This window comes from Mercurialis annua, linkage group LG8 (genome assembly GCF_937616625.2).
Source record: "Mercurialis annua linkage group LG8, ddMerAnnu1.2, whole genome shotgun sequence".
Lineage (NCBI taxonomy): Eukaryota > Viridiplantae > Streptophyta > Magnoliopsida > Malpighiales > Euphorbiaceae > Mercurialis > Mercurialis annua.
In genome coordinates, this window is record NC_065577.1 from 8,439,803 (window position 1) to 8,451,058 (window position 11,256).

The window sequence follows — 11,256 nt, forward strand, 5'->3', positions numbered from 1 at the left end:
GCAACATATATCGTAAGATCCTTGTACTTTTCATTTTTTCTTTACTTCGTCTCTAGACATTTTTGTTTTTTTATTTGGTCCACATACTTTTGATGAAAACAATGTTATAAAGTCCTTTTGATAAGGAAAGTGCGGAAGTGTGAGACCGAATAATTTTTTTTTGTAAGTACAATTAAGTAACTAAACAAAAAAAATTATAAAATTATTTTTCAAAATACAAGAACCAAGTGAAGAAACAAAAATATTGTGGGATGAAGTAAAAAAAAAAAGTAAAAAGATCTTAGAATATATTAAACCTTTATCCGAACCATGTGACATAGCAATTGACAAATTTTTTTGAATATTTTTAAAATATATATTTATTTCCACGTAAGTACAATTAAATTAATTTTAAAAAAGTAAATAGATTTTTAGCAAATTTATTAAATCAGAGTAAATTTACAATATATTTATAACATTTAACTGAATTTAAAGAAAAAATTGTAAAAATATGAATTTTCGGCACTAGATTAAAACCAAATAAAATCAATAGCATAAGGTGCACTTTTATGCTTTCCAATAAGGTATAGAATAATTCTAAATTGTAGGACTAAAATAACACTTAAATACAATTTATAATTTGTATGAACACAGTTTATACTTGAGGGGGACATGAATATATAGACCTACACGTAAACAAAAGCCAAATAAGCTATCTGTATTTCCCATAAATGCAATGCCGCTAATTCATGCTATATGGAGTCAGAAAGGAGTTGAATACATATTCTAGTTTCAAAATCAAAACTCTATTGAAACTCAATAAAACTTATTTTAGAACCACTAAATTGAATTTGATAGATTAAATGCAATCACATTTGATCAGATTATTTATATATAAATTATAATTTTAATGTAGGTACTATGTAAATCCATCAAAAATAAAGTACTATAAAAATCTATATAAATAATAAAAGAAGAAAAATTGTTTATAATTATTTTGACAATTTTAAACAATAGGGGCATACTTGCTCCATATCCTAACTGGTAGGGGCATATTTGCCCCTTTTCCCTCAAAGTTATTTATAAAATAAAACAATTTACACAATATGGTTGGTTAAGTATGGAAATTATAACAGTTATATTCAAGTTACAATTCAATTAAGTTATGAAATTTCTATTTTTAAACCGGACCAATCAAATAATTCCACGTAAATAATTTGCATCAGACCAAACACCTTTTAGATATATTCGTCTCAATTCACAAAATTGGCGGATCATATTGTTCAAATTTAATTTTTGCAATATACTACATTTAATAATATGGTCAATTTGTGAATATCTAAAAAATTGTTTAATCTTAATAAAAATAAAAATAAAAAGTAATTAATCAAAGATATTTGTTTAGCCTTGCGAGACTATCGAGTAGAATATCTTAATATTTGAACTCGATTCAGCCGTTTATTCAACTCGAATTCAAACTACATTTTGATTAATTATAACGAATAATTTTAAATATATTTTCTTGGAATAATTCACAACTCGTCTCGATTCAATTACCCATCTAGTTATGAAATTAATTGTCTTGGTTTTATTAATTAATTTCCAGCTAATTATATACAAAGAAAAGAATTAGAACAAGTCATCTACTAAAAAGCATTGCTTGTCCTAATTGAAATCTGTAACCTTCACACGTTTATTTAACAAAGCATACACTTAAGAAAAACAATTCAAATTGCCATTTGACAGCTACTTTTGAGCACTAAACACAAGCATGCAAGAAAAGAAGTGATTAATTTAATAAAATTCTGATTTTAGTCACACTGCAGAGATATGCACAAACCCTAAAAATCTAACCCTTTACTACAATTTATATCTTTATATAGACAAATTAACCCATAAAAGGAAATAACAATCACAACTTAAATCTCTATCCCATTTTTCTATAATTTCACATGAAATTACCAATTTCAGACTGATAAATTGGGTGCTGTTTTTCCACTAATAAGCCACGATATATATGATCTTACACCCTAATCTATCACCTTACAAGTGTAAATAAAACCCTAAAGATCCTTTACACGTGCAGTGTATAAACTGTTCTTCCATTAATGCAATTTCAGAAGAATTACTTTTCCAATGTGATTTATTTAACACACACTTCAAATTTATAGGTGCACAGATTATTAATTATACGTACGTAGAATAAATAAATAAGTATACCATTTTTCTTTTGTTCTATTTCCTCTTCATTCTAAAAGTGCCCATTAGATATAGAACTAATGGGGCATTTTTGTGAAGTTTTGCATGGGCTGAAACCAGTGATGCTAATGATTTTGGTGCAATTTATATATACTGGAATGAATATATTTTATAAATTTGCGGCAAATGATGGAATGAATATGAGAGTTTTTGTTGCTTATCGATGGATTTTCTCTGCTGCTTTTACTGCCCCTCTTGCTCTCATCGTTGAAAGGTTTGTCTCTTAATTTTTTTTATTTTTTTGAGAAGGTTTCTTATTTGTTTTGGGTATTCAATTTGCATGGTGGTTAAACTTTGTTTTATTTCAACCAATTGTATGTCAAATGGTATAAGTATAAGTGTTGGATAATAAACTGTTAATATCGTGGGTTGAAATCCTCCCATAAACACTCCCCACTTCTACTTGTTCAAAAAAAAACCTTTGTTTTATTTCATTCTGATTATGAGATTTTAAAATGTTTTAATTTTGACACTAAAACATTAAAATTACTCCTTCGATTTGTTTTTTAGTGACTTAAGATCAAAATGAATAGAATACTAAAAAAAAATTGTTTTACGCAAGTGATAAGTAAATATTTTCACGTTATAGAATATTAATTTTTTTTCTATACACAAAGATAAAATCAAATTTAGTGATAGTAAATACTCATTGTTGATAACATAAATTCAATTTGATTTGAAAATTACTAACTTTCTGTTGCTTGTATTTTTAATATGTAATATTTATATTGAATCAAATTAAAAAAGAAGTTGATTAAAATTAAAATTTAGTGACTGCAAAAATTAAGCACTACTTTTTGTCACTTGAAAGAAAAAGGTAAATAGTACTATAACAATGAAATTAAACAAGTTTGATTTCTTTTGAATATGTAGGAAGAAGCGGCCAAAACTTACATGGATGATAGTCTGTCAATCATTTTTAAGTGGTTTATTTGGGTAAGATTTACGTTTTTATGCAAAAATGGTATTTAATAATTATCTCCTTATGTTACCTAGCTTTATTTCTTACTTTTCAAATTGATTAATAATACTAATAATGAGCTCTTATAGAAAATTAAATTTTTGGGTGTGAACAATTAGGGCAACTTTGGCGCAGAACTTGTACGCAGAGAGTTTGGTTTTGACATCTGCAACATTTGCTGCTGCTATATCAAACCTTGGTCCAGCAATAACATTAATCTTGGCAGCCTGTTTTGGGTAAATTTTCTTCTCTTTTTGATAATGATTTAAAAGAAAAAATTTGCTTCTATTTTAATTAATTTTATAGCATATTATTTCAGTTTAATATCTACATCTTAATTTAATTTGTATATTTCGGTACATAAATTTATTTTCACAATGAATTACTTAATTTTTTGTTCGATTCGATTAAATTAAGATGGACGTGGCAAACTTTTGTAACATATTTTTAGCATATTGAAAAATATGTTACCGCATTAGTTGTTTCTTTTAAATAATTGGGGAGGGTTGTTGATGCTTTTAACTAATTTATTTTTTGAGAAGTGATGCTTTTTCCTTTTTAATGTAGCTTTTAGCATGTCAATTGATGTAAATATTTTAAAAATATATTTTAATTGGTTTTCCAAATCAGTTAATATAATTGAAAACCATTCATTTACTTTTGCTTGAAATAAAAACTAAACATAAATACCAAAAAGATAATTATTTACTGATAAATTGATTTTATATATTTATACTTATATTCAAATTTAAAAATTTATTTTAACAGTTCTGTCTATCAATTTTATTAAATGTGATAATTATATTCAAACGGTTTATAAAAAAGATGACTAATCTAATTAATACATATAATATTATTTAGTCCCTTATCTTGTTTTTATAATTAATTAGTTCATAAATACTCATAATTTTCTTAATGAAATATCAATCTATAAAAAAAATTATACATTATTATTAAAAGAAAAAAATTATTATAAAAAAAATTATAAAAAATTTTCAACTACGAATTACTTTATCATACAAATAACTTGAAATATCAAATTGTGTTTTATTTATATTTTTTAATTTGCTTATTGAATATAATTGTCATTTCTTATAACACTACGTGTCATACTAGTAAAATTAATTTTCAAGAATATTTTACTAATTTAATTATAGTTGATATATAATTTTTTTAAAATTTAAAGTATTAATAAAATTTAAGTTGTTTGTTGAATAGAATTGCTATGACTAATGTTTCAAATAATTTATGATATATGCAGGTTAGAAAAGTTGAGATTAAGGACAATATTAGGGAAAGCAAAGGTAATAGGAACATTAATTGGAATAAGTGGTGCAATGGTTTTCACTTTCTACAAAGGCATAGAAATCAAAATTTGGTCAACAAATCTTCACTTTCTGAAACACAGTACCCATCAGATTCAAAGTAGTAAGAACCAAATTATGGGTTCTTGCATGGCATTGGCCAGTTGTTTCTGTTTTGCACTATGGTTGATAATTCAAGTGAGTATTATTTTAGTATCATATTTATGTTATTTTGGTCATTTTAGTCCATATATATCATGTTTACTGGCTAAAAAGGTTATTTTTTTTAGAAATTTTAAAGTATACAAATCTATCTATTAAATTTCGCTATAGATTCATCTAATCTTTTTCAATAAGTTCACTTTTTAAAATTCAAAAATTTAACTCTTAATAAAAAAATGAATGTTTGAATGGCAGAGTAAGCTGAGCAAAGTATACCCATGTCATTACTCAAATGCAGCATTGATGTCTGTAATGGGATCAATTCAATGTGTTATTTTTTCTCTTTGCTTAGAGAGAAATTGGAGCCAGTGGAAATTGGGATGGGATCTCCGCCTACTTGCTGTCGCTTATTCGGTAACACAATTTATACATTTTAAATTGCTTCATAATTAACAGTAAAACCTATCCTCAAATTTTCTCTTCTTTTTTTCATTTTGGATTTTTATACTTTCCAAAAAAAATTATGAAATTCTTTTGTTAACAAAAATGTGAAAGTGTAGTGCTTAGAAAACAAATAAAACTGTTTTTAATAATATAAAGACCAAATAAAGACTTCATAAACCTCTACAGAGACCAAATAAAAAAACAAAACAATTTAGAGACGAAGTAAAAGCAAGTTACAAAAGTTGACTTACGAGTAAAGTCGGAATTTGTAGGGAGAGCATTGATTACTTTTTTTATGTAGTAAAGGATCATAAACATATAAATTTGATTTGATATGTTTAGACAATAAATTTAGAGAAAATTACTCTAGGCCTCTTCACGTATTTTATAATTTACAGTTTGTTAATTTTTGTTTGAAAATTAAATGATTTGGTATCGCAGTTTAATTTTTTTTCTAGTGGAAAAAAGTTTAATTTATAAAATTGAGTATAATTGAAAGTCAAAACTACAAATTTGGATGAAATTGATAATTTGAAAAGGTCATATTATAATTAAAAAGAAGATTAAAAATGGGTATTTTTTAAGACATTTTACCCGAAAAGCTAGGTTTGATTTATATGAATTAGATCCACAAATTTAAGGACCAAAATGACCCTTTATTCTTTTACTATCATGCATGTTTATTATTTAAATATTTTGAATTGGATTTTATAGGGGATTGTGACATCTGGAGTGGCTGTGATATTGATAGCGTGGTGTGTATGGATGAGAGGGCCAGTGTTTGTTGCTAGTTTTAATCCTCTCTCCCTACTTCTTGTTGCCATTTCAGCTTCTTTGATGCTACAAGAACCCCTTCACCTTGGCAGGTATTATTAACTCCTCATGCACATAATTCCTTTTACAATGACATAAAAATATTAATTGTGTAAATTAATTACCGACGAAATAAAAAATTATAAAAGTAAATTCCGAAAATGGATATAATATTGAGTTTTGATATCATTGTCCAGTTTGTAAAAGTGACGGAGCAGGATGTCTTAATTATATTTTTTAAAATTCATAAAAAAAAGTCAACAAGTCGATCAAAATTGTGAATATAAAAAAAATATTTGCCTATATTTTTTCATGGTAATTGCAATATATGTTATATGATAATAATTAATTATTGATTTTTGGCAAGGAACAGCATAATAGGAGGAGGGCTGATAGTGTGGGGTTTATACATGCTGCTTTGGGCTCAATGCAAAGAGATGAAGGAAAACAATAAACTAGTGCCAGCTGAAAGTTGCCTAACAAATGAACTCGTTCACATTGTTTCTGATGCTCATCCAAAGGACCAACTACCTGTCATTAACCAATAGTTTTTATCATGTAACCAATAAAAATCACAAAATATTAATTATTTAATTCCAAAACAATATTTATTTGATGTATTTTAATAAAATTAAATTAGAGTTTTTTAATTAGTTAAATTGTAATTTCAAACAAACACATCAAAGAAAAAACAACATTGTTTTAGTTTTCAAGGGTTTTGATAATTTATTGGACTATTGAGATCACTGTATAAGAATAAACAAAACTTGTGATCGCTTTGAATACTACACTAATTATTCGAATGGAGCTTTCTTGAATTGGTTCTGGCTAAAATGGGTTTTCCTACGCACTTCACTCGCCTCATTATGTCTTGCATATCATCGGTGTCTTTCACTTTTTTGATTAATGGAGTGCCAGGAGGCTTTTTACTACCACAGCGAGGCCTTAGACAAGGTGATCCGCTATCGCCCTACCTCTTTTTACTATGCTCTGAAGGCTTCTCCGCCCTTCTAAGACATGCTGTCCGTAATCAGCTAATCTCTGGGGGTAGAACTTGCAGAGGCGGACCCCGTATCCATCATCTTCTTTTTTGCTGACGATAGTGTCGTCTTGATCAAAGCTACGGTTAAAGAGGGACGGGCCTTGTTGGACATTATTTCTGCTTATGAAAACGCTTCCGGGCAGGTTGTGAATATTGAAAAATCTGAGCTATATTTCAGCTCGGGCGTTCATCCTGAGAATAGAAATGCAATAAAAAAACTTGCTGGGTTACAAAGTGGTGGAGTCTTTTGCAAAATATTTGGGTATGCCGACCCTCATTGGCCGCTCTAAGAAACCCATTTTCTTATTTCTTAAGGATCGTTTGCAGAAAAGGATAATGGGATGGAAGGAGAGATATCTTTCTAAAGCCGGACGCGAAGTGCTAATCAAGTCAACAGCTCAATCGATACCGACTTATATCATGAGTTGTTTCTCTCTTCCTATCGGTTTTTATAACGAAATGCGAGGGATTATATCCAAGTTCTTTTGGAGCGGGACGGACGACAAGAAGAAAATCTCTTGGGTCAGCTGGAGTACAATTTGCAAATCAAAGAAGGAAGGGGGCTTAGGTTTCCGGAATTTACGTGCTTTCAATCTTGCGATGTTAGCAAAACAAGCTTGGAAACTCATTCAAAATCCCAACTCTCTTTGTGCTAGAGTTTTCAAGGCGAAGTATTTTCCGAATGAAGAGTTTATGAGGGCTGGGATCCGTAGGGGTTCGAGCTACGTTTGGCAGAGCATTGTTGAAGGAAAACGGGTTTTGGAGTTGGGAGTTGCGTGGAGAGTGGGTAACGGTGATTCTGTCAGTGTGCTGAGGGACAACTGGATATCTTCTACTAATTTTATGAAGCTTGTAGGCTACCAGAACATACCTGATGATTGTAGAATGAGTTGGTTTCTGGATGGTACCGGGGTTTGGAATGTTGAGAAGTTGAATACTTGCTTTCTACCAAATGACGTGGTTAATATTCTGAAGATCCCAATTAGCAGAAATCTCCCCCCATATAAACTGTTTTGGTCTCCCAATCGAAATGGTTTCTATTCAGTCAAGTCGGGTTACTATCAAGCTCTGAAACTCTTAGACAAAAATCAAGCTTCTAGCTCGTCTTGTAACTCAGGCAATGATCTTTTGTCTAAGATATGGAAGTGCTCGGTTCAACCTAAGGTTCGTCATTTTTTATGGCGCATTCTCCATGAGTCCCTGCCTTGCAACTCCAAATTAGCGATTAGACAACCTGAAATTTCCAGCGCTTGTGCAAGATGTGGTTTGTTTGAAGAAACTCAGATTCATGCGTTGAAAGACTGCGACGCGGTCCGAGGTCTATGGCTCGTATCTCCACCGAACGTACGAGTTGATTGCTTCCCTTGTAGAAATATGACGGAATGGCTTACCCAGATTTTTAGTGTTCTGAATGACGACGACCTGCCAGTGTTCATTCAGAGTTTGTGGACTATATGGCTGGATCGAAACAACATGGTGTTTGGGAATTATAGACAGCCAGCTGAGTCGCTGTTCAGGTATGTGTTGCCCATGCAGAAGGACTGTTCAGCTTCTTATAGAATGTGAAAAGCTCTTAAACCTGCTATTGACGTGAAGTGGTACCCCCCGCCTACTAACTCTATCAAGATGAATACAGATGCAGCAATATCCAGCAGAAATAACCTGTCAGTAGCTAGTGCTGTCTGTAGGAATTCTTCAGGAGGCATTATAAGGTGGAGTGTTCAGGTTTTGCATGGAATAACAGACGTGGAAACTGCTGAAGCGAGGGCAGTCCTTATGGGTATTCAGATGGTTGGCGACATCCCAGGGGATAGCTTGTTTTGTGAATCGGACGCAGCTTTGGTCATCAACAGATTCCACAATCCTTCGGGTGCTATCGATCCAGTTCAACTTATTATCGATGATTGCATTGCCCTTATGGCGATTCGCAGGGTGCATTTCCAGCATGTACGCCGTCAATGTAATCAGGTTACTCATGCTTTAGCTAAGTGGGACATTTTCATAGGAAAAGATTATAGATCTGACGGTGATGTTCCTTTCCCGGTCAGCGAACTTGTTAATTGTTCTGTTTGATTAATAAAGTTCAATCTTTCCTCTCAAAAAAAAAAGAATAAACAAAACTACATTAGTAGATTTTATGATTCAGTGGCAATATATTATTCAAAAAAGTACATACAAGAGATTATGAAAGATCTTCTAGATGATTATTTAGGAGATTTGAAAAAGTAAAAGTAGAAGAATTTTTAAGAACAAAGACTCAGATAAAGATGCTTTAATCTACAACTGCTTCTCTAAGGCGGTTTAACTGTATACGAATTGTAATAGAAATTTTTTTATTTTGATTTTTTTTTAAATTCTTTCTGTATGTTATTTTCAGACTCCTGATGTTTTCTTTGCATAGGTCGTAATCTTTAGTGTTCATCTTGTATGTCGCTTCTTGTGCGAAAGCTTAAGAACTAAGGTTCAGGTATTTTGACACTTCTAATGGCTTTTAATATACAAATTATTCATAAAAATATAAACAAAACTCGAATTCTGTCCCTGGGTTTGATTTTGAGATGTGAATAGATTTTGAAAAGATTTAATGGAACACCACCTTTTATTTTAGGCAAATTATACTCTACCCACAATTTTAATGTCCTTATTAAATGTACAACGATTTTGACTCTTACCAGATTAATAAATTATCTTTTAAATTTTTATCAGATATATCCCGGCTCATTTAGAACTGATGTGGTGTGAGATTGTACACGGCACGTAGGATAAATATTGTATATGTAAACGAATGCTATTGTTTTACATCAACCCAAAATGATATTTGATAAAAATCGAAAAGATGGTGGACCAAAATAGCAAGAATTAATGATATTGACAAAAATACTAAAATTATGAATAAATAGATTTTATTTTACCTTTATTTTATTATAATAATAAAATATTAACTTTTACCTTTATATAGATTTTTGGTAATTTCTGAATCTTTGATAGATTTTATATTTTCGCATTTACTTGAAAGATCAACTCCCTCTTAAATTATTTAACATAATGTTTTTTTTTATTTCACTATACTTTTATCTTTTTACTTTAACAAGTTAATAAGTATATTCTGTTAAATCGGGTTATTATCAAGCGTGCAAAGTTGTCGATAAAAGCTCAGCGTCTTCATATCGAATAATACAGGCAATGGTTTGTGGTCAAGAATCTTGCGATGTTCTGTTCAACAAAAGGTCCGCCACTTTTTATGGAGGATTATTCATGAGACTCGCCCATGCAACGCCTAGCTCGCACGTAGGATCCCTGACATCTCCAAGCTGTGCCCGAGATGCGGAAGTGAAGATGAATCCTAAATGCACAGGTTAAAGGACTGTGAGGTTGTTCAAGGACTTTGGCTGTTGTCTCCTTTGAACTTGCGCGTCGACAGTTTCCATTGCAACAATTTGATGAAGTGGCTATCTCGGATTTTCAGCCTTTTCAAGGAAGCCGAGCTACAAACCTTCTTTTTGACTCTCTAGACAATATGGACTGACCGCAACAATCTCATTTTTGGTAATAGTGGGCAAGCACATGGGCTTCTTCTTAGAGGAGTCACCCCCATGTAGGAAGACTGTTCAGCCTATGTGTGAGTACGCACAGTCAATTACGAAGGGAACTAGGGATCTTTCTCAAACGCATATCGAGACCCGATTGAGTCGATTAGACTTTGAAACGTAAACGAGGACGTTCAAAAAGTTAAACCAGGTATTCAACGCCGAGCTGAGTTTGTATTTGTATTTGTTTAAGTCTATAAGATATAAGATATGAGTAAAGTTAGAGATCGATGTTGAGGCATGTTTTGACGTTTGATTCATAATTAGATCCGAGGAGTACTCGATTGCCAAGTCAGACATTAGGGTGTTTGACTAGTGGACTACCAGGAGCATACATGTTGGGAGCGGGGTTATGTGAGTTTACTTTGTGGTTTTTACTTTTAAATATTTATATCTAAACATTTTAAAATAACAAATCGCACTAGTGTAAATGAACCATTAAAGATCCAGTGCAACAAACTTCCTATTGGTTGTCAATAGGACTGTGTAATCACCAGTAATACGATAGATACGAGACTGTGTCCGATATAGAGGTCAATTAATGTCATTGGGCGTTGGAAGTGTTAGCGACCCTGACTTAACAGTCTGATATGGCTGAACGGTTGCGGTCACAGGTAACACTGTGATGGCAGTTTCACGGCTACAGTCCAGACACCGGGTTAGACGGCAGTGATTCAGCTTACGGTCTAAGGCCCATGTTGTGTA

The 11,256-nt window shown here is 31.3% G+C and overlaps 1 protein-coding gene across 1 annotated transcript; it reads left to right on the forward strand.

The window, feature by feature from the left end:
* The first annotated feature begins 1,843 nt into the window (after positions 1-1,843).
* Positions 1,844-6,572, forward strand: LOC126659854 (WAT1-related protein At1g25270-like). The gene is made up of 7 exons (XM_050353176.2): positions 1,844-2,452; positions 3,112-3,174; positions 3,319-3,435; positions 4,461-4,701; positions 4,921-5,079; positions 5,824-5,975; positions 6,296-6,572. The coding sequence occupies exons 1-7, from the start codon at positions 2,259-2,261 to the stop codon at positions 6,468-6,470; spliced, it is 1,101 nt and encodes a 366-aa protein (XP_050209133.1). The 5' UTR covers positions 1,844-2,258; the 3' UTR covers positions 6,471-6,572.
* Positions 6,573-11,256: the final 4,684 nt, after the last annotated feature.